The sequence below is a fragment of the Amblyomma americanum genome, chromosome 3, assembly GCF_052857255.1.
Source record: "Amblyomma americanum isolate KBUSLIRL-KWMA chromosome 3, ASM5285725v1, whole genome shotgun sequence".
Lineage (NCBI taxonomy): Eukaryota > Metazoa > Arthropoda > Arachnida > Ixodida > Ixodidae > Amblyomma > Amblyomma americanum.
The window spans coordinates 151,758,422-151,784,886 of record NC_135499.1 but is presented as its reverse complement, the minus strand read 5'-3'; the positions used below and the strand labels follow the sequence as shown (position 1 = coordinate 151,784,886).

Here is a 26,465-nt window from a genome sequence, read left to right as displayed (position 1 = left end):
GGCTTCTATAGAACCCTGGACATAGAGACCTTCATTATGTGTTGGCCACTGTGTGGATGGCTGCAAGAATTTCTTCAATATAATCGTCTTTCCTAAAAATACAACCCATTCTCGGACTGTCCTTAAGCGCATAACTACTTTACATTCGCCCACAGAGATTCGGCTCCCACGAAACGAAAACGTCTCGTGAAAACGTCTCGGGATGCCGTAAGTTATGCTTCATCAAGCTCCCATTTCGATACACTTTTGTAGCGATAGCTACATTACGGTAGCATTTCAAGCCTTCAGCGTGGCGGCGCCGTGGCGGTGGCTGCACCGCCATCCTGTGGCTGCGCCGCCACGCTGTCGCGTGGTTGGTCACGTGGTGCGGAACAGCTGCCGGCGGCGCGGCGCCGTGGCTGATCATGTGGTTCGTCACGTGGTTGGTCACGTGACCAAGTTCAACTCGTCCAGCTGTAGCTATCGCGTCCCTCCAGGTTTAACCAGAGCTAAACCACCACCAATTTTTTTTTGTAGCGCATGCCAGACTGCTACTCACGATACGGTCTGGCTTTCGATCGAAACAAAAAAATGTTAGTCAATTTGGGTAATTAGGTCAAATGCGGATACGTGCGCTAGCATGACGTGAATTGTCGATTGGAGTTACGACCAACTACGTGGCATTAGGCTAACACCTAATTACCACTCCAACTTCTGCCGTTTAGCTGCAGTGCAAGCATCATTCGAATCACGTTCTCCTCCTAACCGCTGCTGCTCATTCCGCCTAGCTCGGTGCGCTTAGGGGTGGTGCCGCCTAATTGGCGCCCCATGTTCTAGCCTGGTTACCACAGGCTACACATTGGTAAGTAAGCCACCCGGTGGGCAGGTGAGCAGCGGCACAAGGCAGGTGCTATGGCAGGTGTTGTCTTCGGTGGGACTGGGGTTGCTTACCAAGGGGCTTTAGGGTTGCTTGGGTTCGGTTGCGACCCAGGTTGCCCTTTCCTGGCAGCCTCTCACGATTAAATGGGCTGCCGCCTGACACGGCGGGCAGGTGAGCAGACTGCCACAGAACCGGCTTCACACAAACGACAGACAGACGAACACACAAAGCCCAAATGCGGGGAATGGCCACTATGAATGCTAGCGCACTAAAAGACAAGACAGAATGCGATTATCACATTTACCTTTTATTCCACATGCCTAAGGCTTTCATTCACTCCTGCTATTTACAGGCGTAGAGGCACTCATTTTTCACCAGGAAACACACATTTCAACAAGTTACAGGGAAAGGAGGGATGAACAACGACCCGCTCTGCGATGGAACGAAAAGTATATGTTTTTTTTTTCTTACGAGTTGGCATTTAACTTCCACCATGTAGCGCTCACGACGGGACTGGCGGAGACACCCCATGGTTGAGGACTCCAAATAAGTCCCGACTATTCGGGGCGCTTTTAAACATGTGCTGCATTTCTGGCACAAGTGCGCCACCACACTTCAGCTCTATCAAAACACTGTCACCTTGGACACGGGCGTGTCCACGGACATGGCCTGAAGACCAGGATAGAACTGCATCTTGGTCCTAGCAAGGTCTTATCTATAGGCCTAGCGCAAGGACCAAGGTCTTATTCAAAGACTACCCATGAACCAGGTTAGTACCTATTCAGGGTCTTATCGTGGCCATGGACCAGATGTTTGAAGGAGACCAGGTCCTGCTCCTATCTGAGGTCTATCCACGGACCTGGTCCAAGAAGCAGGACAGGACCAGTAGAGGACCTGGCCTTGGTCCCATCCTCGGACCGGTGGCCTTGGTCCCATCCTCGGACCGGTCCAGCGGCCAGGTAACGAGGCTTGCTTCCAAAAGGAATGCATCATTACGACCGCGGGGCTGAGAGCAATCTCCACGCTCACACGCAGGCGCGAATAGAAGAGACGGCTTCCCGTCCACAGATGTCTCAGCTCCTCCCATAGGCGAGACGGAAAAGTGGCCGGAAGACCTCACTGCCAAACCAGCACCTCGGAGCACTGTTGGTTATTCAGTACGGGTTACCGCACGTCGTGAGGTATCGCACCACCCCTCGACCCCTGCGTTCGCGTTAGCGCAGCATCGCTACGCCTTCGCGGAAGTTTGCGTGCTCTTTTTCAGCCGCGTGCTAGACAAGAGCCGGCACGATGACAGCGGAAAACCAGGAGGACAAACACTGCGATTCGCGGATGAACGTGTCGCCTCCGGCCCAGCTTCTAAGGTGATACCGTGACACCGCGCTTTCGTTGAGACCACAGCCGATAACTGAAAAGACGACAGGCTACTCCGGCGACGCCTCGGTCTGAAGCCGCGCAAGCTGTTTGTCACCACCGTCAAGTAGCGACAGTGGTCTTTCCCGTGACAGGGTTGTCACTGGTTTCTGAACGCACTACTCTCTGTTCACCCGTCTGTAAATGGAGAACACTTCGGTGCTGAGGTGAGTTTCATGAATTGACAGCCGGTGGCACAGCGCGGAACGTAGTTCGAAGTGTCGCCAGAGTTTTTGCCTCCTCCACAAATTGTGTCCTGTCCTAGGCTATTCTATAGTCGATGCACGTAAGCACTTAATAAACCCATAAAACTACAGTCGAGGCCACATCGACAATACAGCTTTCATCAGATGCGGCTCCTTGACGGTCACACATCTGCATCTCGCAATTTTGAAGATGTCGATAGAAATTGAAACGTTGCGCTTCGCGCCGTCCGACGAATAACGTGTGCTGTAACGTGGACATGCCACAATATCTTCAACCTTACAGTGTTTCTCTTTTGTTTTTGAGCATATAGTCAACATACCCAGCATTCCTATCGGCTTTTGAAACAGCTTTTCAGCATGACTCATCAGAAGAGGGCATTAGACTAAAATTTCGTGCCCAACACCTCCTGCTTTGAAAATTACTCAGCAGGAGGCCCTAGTCTAGGTCAACATAAACGGAAGAGGACAGGGCAGCACCAGCAGCCGCAGCATCACTATCCACCTGACGTCAGCTCTGCTGCTTGCTGGAAGCTGTGTGACCCCGAAGAGAGGCTGTGCACTCAGCCAGGTCTGGAAGCGAGACTAAACAGGCATTTGCAAGCCTTCTCCACAGCCGACCCGCCGAGGTGTGAGGGCTGTTTGTCTACAGAAGGTCACAGAAGCAGCAGAAAGAAGACGTCCTCACGAAGCTTCCCCTTCGACGGCAGTGACCAGCCAATGGCCCACAGATTGGCCTCTGCAGCGTCTGTGTGGAATCGCAGAGAGAGGTACTTTGAGATCTTCAACTACACCGTCTATCTCCGAGATCCCGCAAGACTGTGTTTTCGTCGTTCATTCTACCCGTATTCGATTCCTATCGCCCGCTGCAATTTCCAGTTAATGGTCACGACGAGAACCGATCGGGGAGACCTGGCACCTCTGCTCTTTCCTGCTCCTCCTCCGCCCTGCGTTGGCCTCACAGCAGCAGAAGACGTCAGTTTGATGCTGCGGTCTGTCCATTACGACCCGGAAAGAGGCAGCTGGACACTCGGCTGTGCTTGGGATCTAGATGTCCTTGCAGCCGCCAGTCAGCTTAGGCCCATACCTGCGTTGCAGGATAAGACCGAATCGTGGCATTTGGCTGACCTCATTTTGCTGTATCCCGAACAACGAAGCAATAGACAAGACATTATCCAGGTACCGCAAAAAGCTGTAATGGCGTTTCTTTTATTTCTTATGAACGCTGAAATAACGTTACATATTTTTTTGCGTGGTAACATCTACCTAACGTTCAATTTTAACACATAATGTATTTGTGTTCGAAGTGTTCACATAACTCCTTAGATAGGCGCAAAATTTTTACAACTGACCAAACAACGATTTTGTTACGTTCAAAGCATTTAGCTAATGTTCAGATAGAGCCGGTAATTCACATTATTAACAAGGTCTGTTGTAGCATGCAAATGCGACACATAATGGTCGTTTTAACATTAGCAATTTCTTTAACATTAACAATTCCACGTACAAATTGTGACGAGCTGTAGTGGAATATTCAGCACAAAACCCATTTGTGTTGCAGGTACAAAGTTTCAGCAATGTTTATGGGACAATAGCTTATAACGTTAGCAAAACATTACTTTAACGTTAAAAATGTTGCATATAAATACAGGTTCGCCTCTAGCATCTACATCAAGCACCCAACCCGCAGCTTCTTTCCACTGTTCGTGGAGTAATAATAAACTTCAACAAACAACCCTTCTCTAGTAAAGCTCTTAGTTCGTGCCAGCCACAGACTACACCATCGCGCCAAAATTCCCTAAGAAAATTTTACATCGCAATTCATCACACCATTTTCGGGTCATGATTATGATATTTTATGGCGCAAGGACAGCTCGGCCAAAGAGCGCCATGGCACAAAGTATTTTTGGGCTCCGCAAGGTGGGATCAGAGACGCATTTTCCCATCATTTTCACCAAGCCAAGCATCAGGCCGGACGAAAATTTGTACTCACTGTATCACCGGTGGGTACCCAGCAGCACTGGGAATCGAACCCTACGCCCCCCGCATACGAGAGGGATGGTCAAACCATAGAGTTTCTAAATATTACCTAGGGGGAATACTGGCGCCACCGTCTATGCGAGTTTCTTAAAGAGCACTTCATTCACGGAGAGAATGCCGGAAAGTCGAGGTTTCGTTTTTCGCTTGGCTAATAATGGGCCGAAAACGTGGATTCTGCCTTTGAATAAGCAGCTGCGCAGCTTTGCGCCGCCATTTTCTCCTCTGCGCGCGCATGAAGTTATTTTTATAGTGCACTTTTCACTTCAAAACTATTGAACACAATTGGTGTTAGGCTGGAATGAAACCCACGCAGTATTTTCTGGAGGTTTTTTGAGAGCAGAGTAGTATTGTTATGGCTGCTGAGTCCACGTTTTTATGCCCCATAATATCCAAGCCAAATGCGAAACCTTGTCTTCCCGACATTCCTGCGCCCCTTGCTTTCCATCTAGGTAATATTGAGAAACTCTATGGCTCTAACTACTGGCCTACCGCTGCGGTCCACTTTCAGGGATCAATACAAGGTATCAATACAAATGACACGAGTTCATGAGTATTCATGCCTCATAGTTTGGCTGTGTTGTAGCGCTCTGCTATCGCCCTTGCAGTAGATTGCTCAAGCAGAGTTGATTCAAGGTACTATAAAGTGCACTTGCATACTGTCACAATAAATGGGTCTGGTACTGCAATAGTGTAACTTCTTTACTTAATGTCGCTGAATTGTGCATGGATGTTTTGACAATGTTAGGAAAACATTATACCAACGTTTCTGAAGGTAAAAAAAAATTGCATTAATTGGTATTAACAATTCACCGAAACAAAAAGACAACGTTGCTGCAACGCTGCGGTACGGTCAAAGTGCGACGTCTGCTCACGCTTTGTGTCAAACGCCATCCTCAATTTGTACAAACCTCAAAATTCCGGAAACATGAGCTAAAATGGTGGTTTGAGAGACAGTCACGAACGAACAGACTCAATTCAAAACTTGCGAAAACCTTTCTTCTCGTTAATTAGGGTAAAATTGTTATCTGCCTTTCATTTTTTCGTCCTTTGTATCTGACGAAAACTTCGTTTCAGTCAACATAGCCTCTCGTCGTTATAATTCGGTAATCAGTCGGCACACGTAAACTTCAGGTTGTCTCAATATGTCTCTAAAAAATAGCGGCCGTGCTGATACAAAATAACGCCATGTGATCTGGGAATGAAAGTTGGAAGATGACTATGCACTTCTTGTCATAAGTGAATTTGGCTAGCAACGTGATGGCTATCAGGGGCTCTACTAAAATCGATGCCGCTATGGGATTACAAAGAGATGCGGATAAGGCATGGACAGGAGAGCAGCCACCACTTCCCCTCAGGAGACAGATTATTGAAGTTTTGCTCCTCAGCACAATATAGGCTATGTTGGTTTTCAGGGTCGCATTCGTCTCGACTGGCATCACGAGCAAAGCGTCGTAATGCCTGTGTACCTGGGGCGCTTAGGCTTCATTGCAGAGGCTTGAACAACGCCGTTAAAAACTAGAAATAGCACTTGTCCCACGCAAGCACTTTGCAGTGGTGTCAAATCAAATCAAATCAAATCTTTATTCAGCATTCTTCCGCGTGTAACAAAGGAATGCTGGGACAAGAGCAAAAAAGCTGCTACAAGCAGCTTGACAAGGCCCTTGCCCCTGTTTGATTGGCAGCGTGAATACCGTGCAGCCAGTCCTCAAAGATAGAGCCGCTGCCAGTGTCTCATCCATCGACGTGGAGTTGACGAAATGTACAGGTAAAACCACTGCCGTGTCGTAACGCGTCATCTTTGTTGAATATAGAGCGGGTATGGTTAATTCCAATTGTGGTTCGGTATCTTAAATGTACAAAAATGCATTATTCCTTCACTACCTACCCGCCGCGGTGGCTCAATGGTTAGGGCGCTCGACTACTGATCCGGAGTTCCCGGGTTCGAACCCGACCGCGGCGCTTGCGTATTTATGGAGGAAAAACGCTAAGGCGCCCGTATGCTGTGCGATGTCAGTGCACGATAAAGATCCCCAGGTGGTCGAAATTATTCCGGAGCCCTCCACTACGGCACCTCCTTCTTCCCTTCTTCTTTCACTCCCTCCTTTATCCCTTCTCTTAAGGGGCGGTTCAGGTGTCCAACGATATATGAGACAGATACTGCGCCATTTCCTTTCCCCCAAAACCAATTATTATTATTATTACTTCACTACCACAGTTCGACCTTGAGTGAATATCTAAAGTACGTCCGAAGGTGCAACAATAAGTAAACAGTTGCCGCTGACAGAGAGAAAGAGAGCAAGATAAATACGCACTCTGAGCGTGAAGTCCCAACTGCCGGTGGAAAGCGCGGTGCCGTCGGGCGACACCTTGAGGCAGGTGACGCGGTTCTCGTGACCGTAGAGGATGCTGAGGCGCACGCACTTGAGCGTGTCCCACACGTTCACAGTGTAGTCGTTGTAGCCGCCGAAGAGTAAGCGACCTGCATACCCACACGCACCAGTGTCCTCCCCTATAGCCACGTACCACACATCGGACAAGGTGATCGGCACACATTTTCAAGCAGCCAATGTTTTCTTTTTTTTCTCTTTCACCCCGGAGAAAAAGAGTTCGGGGAGAAGGAGTACTAGTGCATTCTCATGTGTCCCAAGCGTCGCGCCTGTCTTTATACGAAAGAGTAGGGTTATTTATTTATCTATATATTTATTTACCCTCAGGGACAGATAGCAGAGGTCACACTGCAAAAGGAGAACAATAAAAAATGCACTAAATCGTCGCGAAAACAAGTTTCTCCTAATTATATAATGGAGAGATTTAGAATAGCGGAGGCGTGCTAGCGTAGACGTATAGCGGACGTCGGCTGCGCATGCGCACTGGCCCCGCCTGACCCCACCCATGTCACTTCGCGTGCGCAAGACGCGTCCGGTAAAACGGCATTCGTCTGGGCTAGTATGTCTACATAGGGCTTGCATGCCAGATTCTCGCAGACCCACTTGCACCCGCACTACGTGGCAACGTTTCTGCGCTTACACTGAATGAGCTCACAATTAATCACAAAAAATAGCAGCCGTGCATTTACTAGTACCGCGTATTGCATGTACGTGGCCACGTATACTGTACACATAGGATTCGGGGTGACACCCGGAGCCCGATGAGATTTCTTCAAAATCGAGTTAAACCCGATTTCTACCCTGAAATGCACCTTCTAAAGAACGTATTCTTTTCCCGAGTGCAAAAAGCTGCAGACACTATCAGACACCGCACGAATATCAGCGGCCATCATGCGCTTATTCCGGACGGGTGTTTTCAGGTACCTGACGTTTTGTTATTCATGACGGGACTTAATTTGAGGATCAGTTCGAAAAGTATTGTTCACAATCGAGAGTCCCAAGCACAGGTGCTGACGAGACGTCTTATTGGCATCGTTGTATCGAATGCTACGCACGCTAACGACATATTTCTCCAAGGCTCTTGTGCGTTTAAAATGATTGAACTAATGTTGAAATAATTTTTTTTTCTTCGCAGTGTACAGTGGCAGGCAGGTCTTTTTTGAAGTGCTATTCTGGAGATTATAATAAGCGCGACAAAGTAATTGTAATTTGTGAGATAAAATAAGAAACATCTGATATGGTAAACAGTTTTCAGTGCACCTTCCATTGCCGTATTGTTTATAAAGATAATGAGCAAAAAGTACAGTATTTCGCTCCTGCACACACAAAAAAAAATGTCGGTTGTCTTTTCCTGGAAGAAAATAACTGATAAGACCCGAAATGGTCAACTTTTTACTCAATAAATGAATTTGTACCCAAATTTGAGGTAAAAAAATATACGGCCTAATTTTTTTCCACGAATTCCAGACAAAGAAAAACATCAAACGAAGGGCCCTAGACGTACACGGCCGCAAAGGTAGGGGCACAAGTTGGCCATGCTGTACAGGTGAGCCTGGAAGAAGACGCAGATGAAAAATAGAAGTGGCGGACGAAGGAAAACATGACGTCGATAGAATGCAGGAGCTACAATGAGCAATTGAGAGGAACGCATTTCTGCAGCAGTTTTACCCATGTGTTTCTCTAGTGAGTTATTCAACAAGTGTGGATTTTTAAGCACTCAGTGCCAGTGTCTTCAAGTAGCGATCGCGTCTCGACACTTGAGAAATGGGATACATTTGGCACTGAAAGCACGACCATATCGCTTTGTCACCCGCGGACGACCACATTCCAGGATGAGGGCGATCGGACCGCATCTTCGGAAAACTCAAACAGTAATGAAATGTATGAGTGACATTTTCGTACCGAACTATTTTGGGCAAAAGTGTTTTTGAACGGGTAACCAGTTTATGATAGCAATTTTTCCATATATAATAAGGCCTCACTATATTACCCGACGACAGTCTTGCATTTTTTTGTTTCTATTATCGTTTTTCTGTCGTAAAAAGTGTTCCCCATTAGTCTTCTATGGCAGTCTTGACTGCTCGATGCGAGTGATGGAAACAGTCTAAACAAATATTCTGCTACATATCGGAAGGATTGACCATTGCCTTCAATATTTCCATAACAATACCTTGCAATATTCCAATATTCAAAATTTTTTACTAAGAATGTTGGACATGTGGATGGCGACTGTGAGAGTGAATGCCGCCGGTGGTCGGTACGCTCTGTGCTTTTGATCTACCGCGATGTTTAGTGAGTTCCTGAAGCGAGGGTACTGTGAACGTGCGTTTTTAGGCATCCCAAAAATAAAGACTGCTTGACGAAATTGCCGGGAGAGAGGCAAAAATAGATATCAGTTTCTCAGTAAAAAGCAAAAACAAATTTTGCAGAGTCTCGGCAGAATCTCCAACCCACACTAAGTCGAAGCGGCTATTCAAACGCGACCTGCAATGGGCACCACTCACTATGCCAGAGTCCATCTTGTTCGCACACCAGAAGTATGCAGACCACCCACAAAGCACCGCAGAGCCGCGACGCGGTCGAAAAGCAGTCCATATACCTTTTTATTGACAGCGAAGGAGTTCATGGTAGTGCACAGGGATGCAAAACTGGGGTTGTTGCATGTTGGAAAAAAAGCGCAAAAAAAAGAAAGACGACGACGTGTGTGTCCCCTTTCTTTCGTCGTCGTCTTTTTCGCACTATTTTTCTAACATGCAAAAATTCATGGTAGTAACTCGTCAGACGTGCGTTATTATTCTTACCGCTCACTGAGAAGTCCACTGAGTTGACGCCGAAGATGATGCTCTGCTTGGAATAAACGGCTACTTCCCTGTCAGCACGTAGATCGTAGAGACGACACTGCAAAAAAAAATAAAAAAGATAATATCTTATGAAACTGTTTGCTAGAAAAGGTCGCGCATGCATTCATTTTGTTATTCCCCTGTGCGCTGAGTAAAACGTTCATGCTGCACTGAGGTGAATTACAGAACACTGGAAAAAAGAAAGCCCTAGTACATCTCATAATGAGCTGGGAATAGAGCATTTGGGTCCACTTCCAAGGCCGGCAATCTTTTGTTACGTCATTCACGCCTGGCCAAATACGTCGCTGTAAAGAAACGTAAAACACATCCCATAGCTTTTAAGAAGTCTGAACCGTTTAATAAAGTGAACAGGGTGATCCCAATCTACACAACGAAAAAGTCACGTTTTCTTTACTACCATGTGACGTCACCTCAATCTTCCTCGAGTGTTCACCAAAGCGAAGATTCCTGCCAGTGACAACAGTCTCAGACTTCTACTGTGCATAGCGAATTTTTTTTTCCTTTCTAGTCAATTATTGTTCCTGGTGCATTGCTTCTGAGTCATAGGACACTACTGTGTACTGAATTTCAACCACGTCAAGAAGCCGGAGGTTAGGCTCGTGTTTTTACGAGAACCTGGATCTCGAGCCCAAGTATATAGTAAGGCATGGCATTATACTAACATTCAAGAGCTGGGATATCTTAAGGTATGCAAGCAGTCCTTGTAAACAAGTGGTTTGTGAGTGTCTCTACGTAAGCCACGAGTAATGTTTTAATCATTGGCCGTGCACTGCCGTTAACACGCAGCTCTGCGACCGTCGTTTCAAGCCAAAGGCACTCCGCGGGGCTACAAATGATACCGGCATCACTGTAGCAGGAGGGCTGCAATGCGAATTTTTAGAATAATTTTATCACGTGCCCAAGCTACCTCTGGTGTATGCTGCACTGTGGGTAGCTACCGGAAGCCGCTCACATCATGAAAGAGCGCGAAGATAACGAACAGATGCAGGAACCACTAAAAATTCATACTGAGCAAACAAAAATTATCAGTACAGCAGTGAAACTTGGATCTGTTCTATTGGGTGATATTGCCAGCAAAAATGTATAAAAGGAGGCGTATGATTTAGTTATTTGCGTTGATAGTTGAGCAAAATAGTGTCTGAATAAGGAGGGTAGCCTTTTGAGTAAGTCTGAGGACTATTTATTTTTTTCATTTCACATTGCACACAGCTTGACATCGCACCCACAAATTTTTGTCGAATATCGCTAAGTTTGTCCTTACATTTCTATAAGCTACAGACCAGTATCATGAGAAATATTAGTTGTAAAAGATAACTAAGTGAGTGTTTCCAGCTCGTTGTGAAAGTAAGCCAACTAAAAGGGATGGTGGAGCCTTTTCATGAACATTTCAAGTTTTCAAGTATACTGTATTCTCCTACCTCTAAGACAGCCGACGAGTGTTTTCTTAGTCCCCGATACACTACGAAAAAACTCTACTACTGCACACCTTACCACTCGTATATGAAACTCTACCTTAAGAGTCAATCATCCTGACTACTGACACAATATGGAAGTGAGTAACTAGGGGCGTACGTCCGCAGACGACTGAGGAGCGAAGCTGGGGTACAGCAGGAGATCAAGGAAACCAAATTTTAGCAAGGGAAGCAGAGAACACTTAAAGAAAATTAAATGCTAGCTTGCATGAGCGCAAACCGTTCCGGTTTTATTTGGCTACAAAAGTAACATGTTGATAAAGCACGGACTTTTCGAAAAGCTTAAAACATCGTGTTACCTCGCCGTGACATAATCCCCTTGCCACCCACTCGCTCCGTTATTCTGGACAGATTCTGGTTCCTTGTTCATGTAGAGCTGTCCTTTCATCGCTTTAAAATTGCTGGTTTACCACTTTTAAAAGGGAGGCGGGTGATATGAATGTCATTAAGAGTAATTTGTCGCAGACGGGAGTGCTCAACGTACAGCTTGAGCACTGCCTGTGTTTTTCTCTAACAGATAAAAAAGTGAAGATTTCTGTTGAAGCAAGTAGGCGAAAAGGAAAGGTAGTTTCGGTGTGATATAAAGTCACACATCACGGAATGCGTTACCATATAGTAACTGTTTCCGAACATATTTCGTTGCCGCCATCACTCCCTTGCCATCAGCCATCGTGAAACTAGTGTTGCTACATGACGACAATCGGAGAACAACGCTCATTCGATAGCTACATAGACAAGGTCTGGCTCGTGCTCAGTGGCGTCATGGGGTGAATGAATAGGCCTTCTCATGGTGGTGTTGATCGGATGCACTAATTTGCAAAAAAGTTTTTAAAAACCCTTGAAATCTCTCTTCTTTTTTTATCTAGCATCTGAGGCTGTGCAATCTGATGACTTACCTGCCTTCTTGTTTGACACGCAAAACTACTTCTGTGCACTGTCACTTCTACTAAAGGCCTCAAAGGTAGCAAGTGATTTTTTTGTTTTGCCTTGTTAATCTTTACTTTTTTATTTTCCTCTTTTTTTCCCGCCTTACACCAGTTATTGTTCTTCTTGCTAGACCGTATATTACCAAAATGTATGTCCTCCCACTCCCCTCTGCAATGCCTTCGGGCCCTGGGGGAATAAAAATAAATAAATAAATAAATCATGTTACGGCTGTTCTCCCGCGTTAAGGGAGGTATGCCTCAAACCGCTGCATCTGTGATTTTTCTCATCAGTGACATGGACAGAACTGTGACCGCAGGATAAGGCGCCACCAACGTTTTCGAATCTAGGCACGCCTTATGTCGTTGTAAAACAGAAAAGCCGAGAAATCGAGAGCTACGAACCACGTTTATATTCACCAAGATTAAGCGATATGCGAGCGATTTTAGAATCACAAAAGCAGCAGGAACGATTCATCAGTGACGGCGACAGGAACCTTAACGCAGGCGTGGCAACATATGCTCTGCGCCACGTCACTAGGAGGCGGCTCCGCGCCGGCTGGGAGGACAGATGCGTAGTCCGAGGATGGTGGCGAATTGTGTAAGAAGTGCTAACATACCGCAGCATAAAGCCCGCACTGATTTGGCAACGTTCCTCGCTTAGGCACGACTGCCGCAGTTTCGTTCGGCGCAGTCAAAGATTCGTTCCCCACCCACCCTCCCTCTCTCGCTGTGGGAAGGGGCAGAGTGCGTGCACTCACGGTGGCGTCATCCGAGCCGGTGGCGATGGCGTCTCCGCTCGGGTAGAACTTGACGGTGTTGATGTCTGATTCGTGCCCCTGAAAGGACTGCACGCACTGACCCGACCGCATGTCCCACACGAGCGCTTGCCTGTCACAGCCCTGTGGGGAAAGGGGACGTGAAACGAAGAAAAGGGTAAACCTCAAGTAAGTCACAACGTCGCAGAAGTCATCTCCGTCTTACAGCTATGATTGTTGCGGTGCTTTCCCTCACTAAATTTACTGTCGCTCTACATATTCCTTAAATACGTTTCTCAGGCCAACATCTTGACATTTGCGATAGAATTCATTAGCTCCATCCTTGCGGTTTTCCAGCTGGTAATTCCTGCGCGGTAATAAAGACAATATAGAAGCATGGACAGCAGCAGGATATTCTGTTCTGTTCACACCCTTAAACTGTGTCATGAGACTATTTCAACGTTTCTAACTAAAGCTTCTTTTCCTGTCCCAATTTGCCGCAACCAAAAAACTAGAGTCCCGTTCGCTGCTCGCCCACAGCTTTCCAAAGATTGTAAGAAAAAGGATTGTTCTGTCGCACTCTCGTGCGACAGCTTTGGTGCACGTACTGCGGAGACGAAGGTGTTGCCCATCTCTGTAGGCGACAGGTCGAGTGCCATGACGTCGGCGGAGTGCCCGTGGAAACTCTGGAGCAGTTGCGAACACTCCACGTCCCACAACGCGCACGTGCTGTCCCCGCTGCCCGTCAGGATCTGCGGGGCGATGACGTAGGCGCAACGTCACGCGAAGGAAAGCCCTCACTCAGATCAGGCAGCAGCTGCAACGCGAAATACCTACGGCGAATGTCCGAAAAAGCATGGTAGGGGTCAAATGCTAGTTTTCAAGCGCTACCATTTACGGCTTGAATGGCTTGGCTGGCATAAAAATGAATTTTTTGAATGCCGGCACACGATAAATAGATTTGAAGGCTTTTAATCCACTACAAGAGATGGAACTCTTTCCTGGGAAAACTTAGTACAATGAAGCTGGAGTATGCTAAACGCAAGTAGGCAAGCATCTTCAACAGAGCAGAGTGCAACAATTAAGACGCGCTATCACTCTCTGTAGAGAAAACTTATTTCAGCCTGATTTCAGCCTTATTTTCTATTTGCAGCAGACCACGAAAAGGCTCATTTTGTATCGTCAGCGCTCCACATCCTTTCGGACAACTTCAGCCCTCAACCCCCCGAAGCTTACGAGTGTCAAGGGTTCCACAAAAGCCATACTACGAGGCCAGCTGCAAATCCGGTGGACTGTCTGTTATTGAGAGCGCCTGCCCTTCTCTTCAGTAACTATTTTTGGTGTGTTACGAGGGGAAAATATTAGATTCAGAATTGGGTGCCGTTTGTGAAATTTCTTCAGCTGCGAAAATTACGGCAGAAATCTAAGCATAATGCCTAGCTTAGCAATATATGTGAGCCCTTATTTGGACATTTATAGCATTCGCGTTTAAACCAACGGTCTTTTCGTGCTAAACTAGTTCCAGAAACAAAATAAAAAAGAAGCCCGTAAAGTAAACTTGAGAGTAAGCTTCTCCTTTAAACAAGAGGCCGTCCAAGTGCAAGCGATATGCCCTGAGGAGAACCTGACTTATTTAAACTGATGTCAGTAGTAACGAAGAGATCATGTCGTCTGAAAAGGAAGCGCAGTCGTTAGCTGTTAATTTGCAGGCGACTTTATACACACTTGCATTGAGTTGCACGGCGACCAGTGAATAGTTAGAGAATAAGCAAGTGCAATAACTGTTTGATTTCACAGTGCACCAATCAAGACATTTCACTGGTAACCTCATGATCTAACCTGCTGATCCGAGTTTGGGAAGAGGCAGCAGGACATGTAGCTGGTGTGTGTTCCGACCGCTTTCTTCTTGGCGGACACTTCCTCCTCGAAGCTTAGTGGGTACACGGTCACCTTGTTGTCCAGGCCACTGCCGTCACCAAAGCACAAGAAAGAAAAGCCTTTTAAACGTAGCCTTAACAACAAGTGCAGTGTTTAAAGGCATAGCAGGCATCATTCTTCATCGACCGACGATTACAGCACTACAGAAAAACGACCTTGCTACGTCGTTGTTTCTTATTGTTCCTGAAATCTGCAGTATGTGACACACGCCTAACAAAAATTTCATCAGTCGTATGTGCGATAGAGACCAGGATAAGAGTTACGTATAGTGTGCAGAAATGTTGGACTAGCCGTTATTCGCGTTTTCGCTTTTAATTCGCTTAGTGCCGATATAAGGCAAAAGTGGTACAAAAAAAAAAGGTGGCCTCGAAAGCAATTGTTTTCATTAGCACGCAGCGAAAAGCACCTTTCATTCAAAAAGCGTCGGTAAAAAGTGTACTGTTCTTCACCGCAGCTCACGCACGTAAAAGCAATACTCTAACGCAAACAAATCAGTCAATTCCTGCCGCGTGCTAAACAGAGCAGGCTGAAGTCACCTCGGTAAGCCACGAATTCCTTACCGGAAATAAATTCAAGAAATATAGCATCATAATATATACGGGCTCTCGTGAGGACCCACAGGGGCACAAGGCGAAGGCACAGGGCTGGCGCATAAAATTTCTTGGAGTCAAAACATTAAGATGCTGCATTCCATTTTGCATGAAATATGTGTATCTACAACCAACTCTCTCTCTCTCTCTCTCTCTCTCTCTCTCTTACATGCGCGACTGAGTTCCTCAGTACTGAGCCGTCGGGTCATAACAAGGTACGCGCGCTTGCTTGCTTGGGTACTCACCCGCAGGCGACCATGTTGCCAGACGGCGCGTAGGCGCAGGCCATAACCCAGGTCGTTGGCATCGTCACTGCGTGCTCCTGGGAAGCAATTGCGCAGCGTCACTTGCGTGTTTCTCGCTTAACGCTGTTCTTACGCACTACAACACGTAGCTCGGCCCTATCTCTTTGACTATAGCGCGCGCATTCCCGTTGGTTGCTATTTCTTGTCGCAGTATTGCTGTTGCTATGGTTGCTTTCTTCCCTCATCGCACTCGTTACTGTCTTTATTCCTGTATTATTCACTCCTTTACACCGGCTACCAATTACTTGACGATATTTAGGGTCGTCTTCGAATGAGCTAAAGTTCGTCAGTTCAGTTTAGTTCACATCAATCAACTAATTTACCCCTAGTTCTTCTCTAGTCAGTGAAACTATTTCAAATCCAGCTTTCTCGGGCAAAAAAAAATTTTGAATATTGGAATATTGTAAGGCACAGTTATGAAAATACTGACGCTGATGGTTCATTCTTCCGATGCGTAGCAAACTATATCTTTTATAGTGTTCCTATCGCTCTCATCGATAGGTTGTGACTGCCATAGAAAACCAATAGGGAACTCTTTTGACCATGACAAAAACGTTAATAGCCAAAACCGCAAGCCTGACTAGGGGAGATATTGACTGTTACAGTAAAAACTCACGATAGATGAAAAACTTGCGTTGATAAACTATCTCCCCTTGAAAAATGCTTTTCTCCAGAATTTTTCTTCTTTTGCTGAGTATGTCAGAATCTGGGGCTGTGAACCAACAATAGCTTACCTTGTTCGTAGTAAATGCGTCCCATATGATCATCTTGCCATCCTGAAAAGGAGGAGTAGGTGATTTGTACATCCCGTGGAAGACACTAACACTACGAGTGTGCAGCATCTTATCGGTACAGAGAAGGCAATCGTTTGAGGCACAGTGAACCCATCATTTGAGTTGAGCTGTAAGCGTGTCACCACTACGAGACCGCTACACTTTATCTGTGATGACTCTAGCTGTGGTGGTCTAAGAGTCACACTCAGTGAATTCAACACCTCCTACAAAGCAGGCTGCTAGGACTAGTCGAGGCAAAAAGCATTAAAGAAGCTCGACGAGGCCCCAGCTGCATTTGCACGGAAACAAAAATTTCCTTATAAAAAGGGCGCGCCGCTTTCAGAAATAGGAAACAAGAATTCCGACAACATGCTAATAAACCTCCGTGAAAAGAGACCCATTATACACATATAAGGTCCTTCACTTTAAGGTTGTGTTTGTTTCCAGAATTAAGGAGGTGAAAATCAGCGACACTTTTTTATCTTGAATTCGGGTAAAAATAAGGTTATTCAGCACGCTATTGTTTGTCACTACAAACAAATAGCTTATTGTTAGTTCTCACCGATTTTAGCTGTGCATTGTATTTTTATTTGCACAGCTAAATCAAGGTGTGATTGTTATGTGTCATGCCCCTCCTGCTTGGGCCACATCGGCCTGCAGAAACTTGAAATAAATAAATAGATAAAACCTCAATACCCTGTAATATTGAATTTTGAATTAGGTTGTTAATAAGTTCCCAAATTAGTTTCATTTTTGTATAGGAAGAAGTTATTCTTAGAGCAGAATAGTATTTACTTAATTCTGTAGTTTATATGCAGAACATAAAATGTCCATTTTTCGCTCTATATTTCAAAAACAAGAAAATAGTAGGCCGCACTTAAAAACACTTTACTAAATCAAATTTGTTGACTCATCTAATAGAGTTATTTCGTCTGTTCTTGGAAGGGACAGCGCTTGATACAACGATAACAATAAGACGTTTGGCCAGTGCATCTGTGTAGGCCTCTCGCTTCTGAACCTTGCCTGTCGAGCTTACGAGTATTCTCAACTTCACCTACGTCATGAACAACAAGAGCTAAAGGAGATTTAAGACCAGCAGACGACCAAGAACAACCCTCTGGAACAGGCACAACATATCCGCTAATTTTTGTACGATGTTTTCATTTTTGAGCACTAGAAAAAGTATGTTCCCTAGAACGTGCATTTAGGGTAGGAATTTTCGTGTAAGCCAATATTTAAGTTAATTTTCGAGGTGCAAGAGCCGATAACATTGTGTTTTGACTCGAAAACAAAAGATCCCAATTGGATTTAAAAAGGTAAAAGATATTGACCAGCTCAGAATGTGTAGTAAAGCAGTTATATTACACAAACTCTACTGCTAAAAACTCATTTCCTACTAACGGAGCTTTTGTAGCGCATCAACGAGTTCAGAAAATATTACACAGTGCAACTGACCATCTTACGAGCGTAATGTCTACGTGTAAACTGATCTTCTCTGTTGTCTTTCAATCCTGCAGTGTTATATGAAATGGCATCGCATCTCCTTTCTTTCTTAACGCGCACTAATAAAGTAAAACTTCGATTAAATGAACCGTAATAGTTGGTTGATCATCACATATTTATTCTTTTATGAGTTATTTGTTTGCTATATTGCGGTGTTATCTACTTTATATGATTATTTGTCTCCTTGTTTCTTTCTTTGTTCGCTTACTTATTTACTTATTGTCCCTGTCCTGACTGCTGCTTCTTTGCACCTAAGGCTGGAGTGGGAATGCTTCCCATCTCTCCCCTCATGTGGATGAGGCATTCCTTGAGGACAGTCGCTAATATGAGCAAAACCCTTAAGGATCTCGAACTCATTGACATGCTCAGCACAAGGCAGGGCAAGTAACAATGGACCGCACATAACAAAAAAAAAGAGCAGTCTAGGAAAGCGGTACTTAAGAAAGAGCGAACTTCATTAGCAAGTAGGAAGGAATGACAGATGGGGAGGATTCTGCGAACGCTAAATTGACTGCACCTAACCGAGGCCAGTTCCGATCACTTATTGATTTTCTTTTGAAACTGAAACTCCATCGGCGATCTTTATTGTCTGGGTTGTTGATATCCAGCATCGTTCACCATGTGTACAAAATACACACACAGGACATTCACGGAACAGAAAATGACAGAATGACATTCGGAAATCAGAGAGACTTAGGCCACATTCTCACAGCCGGCCTCCTCTACGGCGCGGCGCAGACGGAGCCGAAAACCGCGGCAGCAACGGAGCGGCGCGGTGTTCTAATCGAAAGAGGCTCGCTTCGCCCACGTGACTCTACGCCAGTGCTTCTTTTTTTTCTTTCTCCCGCGTGGAAAAAAGAAACAGCGGCGGCGGGGTCCGAAGGAGATGCCGAAGGTGTGGTGAAAGTCGTCTGTCGTCTGCTTGCGCGTTGCTTTACTTGACTATTATCGCAGAAAAAAACAATGCAATCTCGCAAGCGGTGGCAAAAGTTTGAAGTTAGTCGAATAACTTTGCGCAACTCCACAGTTTTTACAGCGAAACACCAAGCGTACAGCACCAAAACATATTTATACGAATATAGCAAGCTACTAATAAAGCGCTGCGCGCACAGCCGTCACATTGTTCTGGCCAATGTAAACGAAATCGAACATATGTAGGGGGTAATGAACTCTGTTATCAATACAGGAATAGTTTGCTAGGGCTCGCTAGATTGGTTTTTATACCAACGTTCGAGAATTAGGCTAGCAAAACAGTTTGGAGAATATTTTACCAGTATCGGCTAGTACACATGCAAATTTTCAGATTTTTCTCGATAGCAGAACTCAATGAGTGTCTGAAAGAGATAAATCCGTCTTGCTAGTAGTAACATTCTATACCGGATCGTTTTGCTGACATTCCTGTCTGTTTTAATGCAATTTATTCTGATATGCATCTGTGTGTACAACCATGTCTATCGCAAATGCTTGTATTTTACAGTTGTGTATTTACTGTATGTGCTCGAACTAGGCAATGTTTTTTGAGTACAGGGATTAATTAATTTTTGCCCTACGTTTCTCTCTCTCTCCATGCAAAAAGAACAGGCGTCCAGCTAAATGTAACCACGTTTTTAACAATTTAAGGAGTGAAGGAGTGTGCTAGGCGCGTAAAATGGGCTCAGTACTGATGAGGGTCGTGTGGCCTACTCTGCAGTATCTATTCAAGGCAAAGCTTGAGTTTCGGTCCGGTGTGCGTATATGACATTGAAGTGACCTTCGCACTAAGCGATTTTATAGCGACAGCTTTAAGTCAGATGACAAGCATATTTTGTCTATGGCCAATGCGATGGTGTCTCCAAATTAGACCCGGTTCGTTCCCGAAATGTTGCCCATCCCACCCTCGAAATTTGACCTTCATTGATTTGGACCAAAATATATTTTCGGGCTAATTTCAATGTGTTCGATACGATGGCAGTCTCTAAATTTGACCTCGGCTGATTTTGGCCAACCATAACTGAGCGTCCAACCATATTGAGCGTGCAACCATAAGTGAGCGTGCCCGACACGATGACGACCTCCACATCTGGTCCGGGCCATTGCCGAAATGTTTCGCTCGACCTTTGGTATAACCATGATTAAACCCTGCCTAACTTTCTTTTTCGCACTGCATAGTCGATTAATAAGTTTAGACTGACTAGCTAGCTTTCTAAATATTAACTTCGTGTTCGCAGCAAGGTGCCGTCCGAGTAATTTTTTCTTCAAGTTCTAAAAGATAGCGCGAGAAATCCAAATACACAACAGTGGCGCTACTTGAGCGCAACAAATGCAAATTCGCTTATCGTATATTGCGAACACAAAACTCATCGGAGACTCGTTTACCTGGAACGCCTCGTATATTGCCAAATGAAATAAAACCGTTATCCGCTCTCTGTTCCTTGGCAGCGGGAGGTTTTCGGGGCGCAAGAAGCGTGCATCTCCCGACGGAGAAAAGAAAAAAAAAAGGGGGGGGGGGGGGTGTTTCTGCGCCCGCGCACCCACGCACCGGCGCATCGCCGCCGCCGAAGCAGTGATGGGGAAGCCGCGACGCTTGCCAGCGCCATCTCTCGCTCGCAGCAAGCAAGCCGTGGGTCACGTGAGGCGAGCTCGCGCTGTGACTGGCACGTTTTTTGTGGGGCGGGGCTCCGTTGGGGGGGGGGGGGGGGGAGGGGGGGGGAATCGTTTCAAAATCATCTCGAATGCGATGCGGCTGATTTACCTGTTCACCATGAATGCGGTATAAAAAAAACAATGGACTGTTGGCGCGAAACCCCATGGAAGAAAGGCACTCACAACTTTCATGACGCGCTTCCGGTGCTAAGGAGCTTTCCGCGGTTATACGGCACTGACCTGGGACGAGCTGACGATGTGTCGCTTGTCCTGCGACCAGTCGGAGCAGAGCACTTTTCCCTGGTGGCCTTTGAGGACTCTGCGCAGCTTGATGTTGAGGTCCTTGATGGGCTCCACTTTGCCGGCCAAACAGGTGACTGCGCACAGCACCGTGGCACGATCAAGAGGGGGGGAAAGAAAGCACCCTGCTCGGCAGTTGTGTCAAACCACAAAATAAAAATTTAGCACCGATTGTTCCCTGAACTTTGACTACGTTGCGTGCGATGCTGCACCCGCTTCACTGTACACCCACCCTTATGAACAATTAACCTAGCTCATCCCTCATTTTGTGATTTCCGAAGTGGAATGCACTACCTGCAGACATGCACCGAACACGTCGGCTCATTTTTAATGCTTCCTTCAGTTCTTTGAGTCTGCACAAGACCTGCTGCATTGTCTGTGCGTGCGCCAGGTCTTGAATTGGTTCGTTATTTTTTTCTTTGTGACTGTGTTTTCTTTAAATATACCGTAGATGACCGACACCAAAGACGACAGTGTTCTTCTTTCCGCTTTATGACTCCGTAGAATTAGGTAAAGTCAGAGACAGACATGGTAACCATCACAAGTAGCAAGCTCCTTAGGGCCCCAACCTCAAGAACGTTTACGTTGTGGAAGAACAAATGCTAAAGGGCGAGCTTCAGTGCCCTTCCCTCATCAAAATACACATTACTGCACACAACTCCAAAAACACGAGTCAAGTTACTGTTCTTTAGCTCTGTGATTATTGTAAGTGTAATTATGCGTTGAAACAAAAGCGTGGACAAAGAAATGCATAGTAACAACAACACAACGCAAGGACAAACAAGGACAAGAAAGGAAACACCACAAGGAGCTTTGTGGTGTTTGCTTTCTTGTTCTTGATGGTCTTTGCGCTGTGTGATTGTAAGCATGATTTACCAAAGCGTCCAGCAAGTGGTGTTAATTCATGGTAGTCTTCCGACATTTCAGGTCATTTCATAAAACTGATTTAATAGACGCACGCGAAACGCGTTTCTTAAACATAAGTGTTCGCGATGCGTGCGGAATATTTTTTCCACTGATATAACCCGTCCCCTTTATGCCTTGAGGCAATAATAATAATAATAATAATAATAATAATAATAATAATAATAATAATAATAATAATAATAATAATAATAATAATAATAATAATAATAATAATAATGATGATGATGATGATGATGATAATAATAACAATGATTTTAAACTATTTACTGCAAGTACAGCAGCCTTTCACACCCAGAGAATTTGAGCATATAGTGTGCTGTCGGTATACAAAGAAATTGTTTTGCGTCTTGTGCCGATTCATCCCACGAGCGGCCTCATAAAAATGCTCTATAGACTGTCTACAAATTTCTTATAGACTCTGCTGCCTTCCTACGGATATTTTCTTCTGTCTGTTGATAGTCTACAGACAAAAGTCTACTAAAAGTGCACGGACATAAATGTGTAGATTGTCTGTAGACTATAGGATATGTGTTCCCTATAGGCTAGTCTATGGAGTTTGTGTAAATAAATTCAATAACTTTATAGAGAAAAGGCTATCAACAATATATAGACAGTCTAAATAAATTTTTATGTTGCAATCTCCATTTTTATTTTTTATGAGTAGCACATGGTGTAGTCCTTCGCCAGACGTAAGCTGCCGACCTTTATCGGTGTTGTGCTCTAAATTGCCGGATCCTTCCACATGAAATCATTATGAGCCTCGGTGGTAGTTAACCATTTTCCTTGCACATAAGATGGCTGAAACGCAGCCCGCCCCATCTTCTTGGTGCGCAGAATGTGCCTGGACGTCAGCTGCTGCATGTCCATAACAGCGTCCGAGTGGCCTGGTACCCTCTAAAACAAAGCGTGTCATGTGATGAAGTCTCCATGCCTTTGCGTAGGCCTGGCATCGAAATAGCCAAAATTTCATGGACCACAGCGCCGAGGGTAATCGCGTTTTCGAAATTCTAAAGAGTGATATGGATATTACTTACGGTCGGCTAAGCGCCTCTCAATAATTAACGAGCCTCACAGTAATAGCTAAAAATTTAACTATTCAATATTAGTTAACCAGCCTGCTAGTTAGCACGTATTAGCTGTATTCTGATTTATTTCACCGCTGACATTGCTGTGGCGCAAAACGCGCTGTTCTAACTCAGCCTTTTTTGTAATTGTGTAAAATATTAGGTGAAACACCTTGTATATGCGCTTATGTTTTAGCGGAGGAGGCAGCCAGTCAAGCTGGCATACCAGTTATTTACCATCTTTCTCTATCGACCGGATTAGAAATAAATGTATTATTATTACAAATCCGCACAACAGGTAACCATAGGCAAACTATAAGAGTGACGCTATTGCTATTAAGGGAAGAAATTTGTATCGGGTACGAAATTAACTGGGGTAAAGTAAACTAAACGCGGCCAGTACACGGCATGAGTAATTGGAGATCACTATAGGGGAGACGTGGCTGCCGTTGTTCTCATGATGGCGACCATTTTCTGTTTCTTTCTTTTTTTTTTGGAATTACTATATATACGAGTGATTACTGCAAATGAAGTGCTGACATCTCGAATAATTAGGTGTGCTACGTCATGTGTTTTTTTCTCGTCCGTGACGCCATTGCAGCTTCCCGCGACGCAGCTTTTCAAAATGGCGCCGGCGACCAATAGGAGAGGGCATTTACGAGCGCTCTCAATTGTAGAGCAGTCGGAGCGAGTTCCGAAATCCGGGCCCTGCTGGAATAAGCCACAGTGGCACAGAATTGCCTCCTCCCGGTATTCGTTTCCTGCAACAAGGCTGTGCCTTGCGTCCTCCCCTTCCTCAATCACCTGACAGAGTGTGGGGCCGAGATAGAGGGGACCTCGCCAAGTATTAACTCATTAATGCTGCGATAATTTCCTTCTGCTTTCTTCTCAGGCGGTCGAAATTTCCGGAGCCCTTCACTACGGCGTCAGTCGCTTAGGGACGTCAAACCCCCATAAGCCAAGTCAATTTCTTTCTTGTTTGATGCATTCCAATTCTCTCCTGAATATGCATCGCCCGTTGGGCCCTTGGAGAATTAAGTGCATCACAACTGGACTTCAAGACCATTTGCAATCTATGGAGGGAAAAAGCGTTTTTCGGAAACATCGAGGAGGTAATAAAACACAAAACTGATGATTGTGATAGTCTTCGGTGGCATAAAAAATCGGCGGTCGCGATGCTGAGCAATCGATAGCACACAAAATGGTAATTGTTTTTTTTTATCAATGCATTTTCCTCATTATATAAAGAAACTATTTACACCGACTTTTCGGTCCTTCGAGAAGGGGAAGGCATTAAGCTGTTTTTTTTTTCTAGCGGTGTTGTGTACGCGCAAATATCTGCATGTGAGGATCAGGAGACGCTTTAGCCGACCCGAATACGGAATGCCTAAATATGAAGACGACGTTGACGGCATGCATAATGCACCGCCCATGACTCAAGTGTCGTTCTGTTTCCTTCACGCTGATTTATTCTACAAGACAGACGCCAGCGGAAGCAGGGCCAGGATTGCGCAGTGCAGCAGAGCTCACTTTTTAAGCCTAACTGTTCGCCGTCAAGATGGTGGGTTCCAGTTTACAGGTACCAGTGTTAGAGAAACCAATACTATTCAGCGCTGCAGATTTTCTCGAGATCAAAATCACGCACTCTCGCCAACGTGAAAAGCCCGCTCTTTTTCAGCTTGTTTGCTTATCCACCCTTGAATAGCTATAACTTTTCAAGTAAATACATGCTATCTTTTCGTGGTGAAATCATTACACGCGCCACCGTAACTCTACGGTCGATACTGGAGCAGCTGAATAACATTTAGCAGGAGCTAAACCATACTTGCTTTCTTGAAAATATTATTCGACGCCTAGCCTATAGGAAAATATCATTACAGTGAACGCATTCGCTACACGCTTAGTAATGAAGCGTATCAACTTAACTACGCAGATACCTTGACGGAGCCATTGCTCTGCAGCAAAAATCGATTTTTCTAATGTCATCCATGAGAAGCGCCCGCTTTGACCTTCACATTTCTTTACTCTCTGCTCAACCGACTATAGATGATATTTCTTCGCAGAGGTAGCTTTATTTAGCGAAAAACAAGCCACACTATAAGTCACACCTCACACCGAGAGATGTGCGCATCATAGCCTCAGTTGCTTTTGCGCCATTACAATGAATATAACTAACACCGAGAGATCTATGCATTCCTTGTCCTTGACCTAAATTTAGCCCTGCGCGAAAGCGATTTGCTTTAACAAATCTCTGGTACGTACCATGAGAAGAGTCCGCACTTCGCACAGGCGAAGCAGCATTGCGCGGCAGAGCCGGATCTGTTCGTAGAGGAGACTTTTATTTCTTAGTTCTCGTCCGCGCAACGCTCCAACACGAGCTGCTGACCGGAGCGGTCAGCGGCCACGCCGCCAAGGAATAACAGGTGCCGCTGGGCAGTAGTCGGACACAACTGCTGTTCGGCGGGCGCTGCTTTTCAGCGCTCGCTGAAAACAACGCTCGCTGTAAACAATTCAAGCGGCGTGTAGGCAGAGCTTTTCGCAGTCGCGGACATGAACGGGCGCACATCGGGAGATATAGCGCAGCCCGCGGAGCGTTTGAAGGTCGCTGGAAAGAAGATATTCGCCGGTTCCGCGTTCCGAGCCCGATGTGTATATAAGGGAGTTATTTAAGAATTTAAAGAACAGAAAAATGAAGGGAAGGAAGAAAGTGCGGGGTTGGCGGCCACCTCCGCCATCGAGGGGGGGGGGGGGGGGGGAGACAACGCTCACCGCTGACATCGTTGATCTTTTTCCGCTCTTCCTCGAGTCGTGCCTTGAGTTGCTCGATCTCCCGCGTCAGCGACTCGACCGTCTCCGCCGGGTGGTCCACCTTGGTGGCCGCGTTTTCCTCGGCCGCCATGTTGTGCCCCGGGTTCCCCCCCGTCCCGGGAGGGCAGCAGCAGGAAGGAGCCCGCCGCCGACGCGGCCGCCGGCAACGGCGGAACAGCGGAGGCTCCGCAGTGGTGACGGCGCGCGCGCGCGCCAGCGCCGGGAGATCGATAGCCGCAGTTCCTGGTGCTGACGCCACCTTGTGCCGGGGCGGGGCGCTCTAGCCCGGGTTGCTGCTGGCTGACCGCCTCGGGGCGCCGAGCCGCGGCTTAATCATGGCTGCTCCATCTCGAAGGTGGACCCGAACGCTCGATAGGCGACCGCGCGCGACATGGCCGTGCTCTGGATCGCAGCCATGATGCCGCAGTTCGCCTCCTCTCCCTTTTGTAGAGGTGTTCGCCTATTTAGACACCGGGTTATTTAAGTGCAGATGCGGAAAAGGGGAGGAGAGGGGGGGGGGATTTCGATTGCAGGATTACACTGACACCCGCCCTCCTCCCCTTGTCTGTAAGAATGAAAGAATAATTGAATGACATCATAACTGTGCAGTGTGTCCCTTCGCGTACGACTGTAAGCTCCAGTGGATGACCAAGACCGCGAAGTACCTGGAACAACACAAGGAGCACAAGAATCATTTGCATGCACACCTCCGCCCCCAC

General features: G+C 46.0%; 1 protein-coding gene across 1 annotated transcript; it reads right to left on the bottom strand.

Annotated features, from left to right (window-relative positions):
• Positions 1–2,779: 2,779 nt before the first annotated feature.
• LOC144125196 (guanine nucleotide-binding protein subunit beta-5-like) lies at positions 2,780–25,961 on the bottom strand. Its single transcript, XM_077658398.1, has 10 exons — positions 25,708–25,961; positions 20,888–21,024; positions 16,484–16,525; positions 15,690–15,766; positions 14,756–14,882; positions 13,525–13,668; positions 12,920–13,060; positions 9,704–9,800; positions 6,828–6,994; positions 2,780–3,562 (listed from the first exon to the last, which is right to left on the bottom strand). The coding sequence occupies exons 1-10, from the start codon at positions 25,835–25,837 to the stop codon at positions 3,551–3,553; spliced, it is 1,074 nt and encodes a 357-aa protein (XP_077514524.1). The 5' UTR covers positions 25,838–25,961; the 3' UTR covers positions 2,780–3,550.
• Positions 25,962–26,465: the final 504 nt, after the last annotated feature.

Bases quoted from the DNA above. Each gene is read 5' to 3' on its own strand.
- LOC144125196 (XM_077658398.1), bottom strand. From the start codon at position 25,837: ATGGCGGCCGAGGAAAACGCGGCCACCAAGGTGGACCACCCGGCGGAG. The intron at 13,061-13,524 runs GTACGTGCACCA...CTTTCCCCACAG, and splicing joins GCAACACCTTCGTCTCCGCA to GGCTGTGACAGGCAAGCGCT. The intron at 6,995-9,703 runs GTAAGAATAATA...GTGGGTATGCAG, and splicing joins AGTGGACTTCTCAGTGAGCG to GTCGCTTACTCTTCGGCGGC.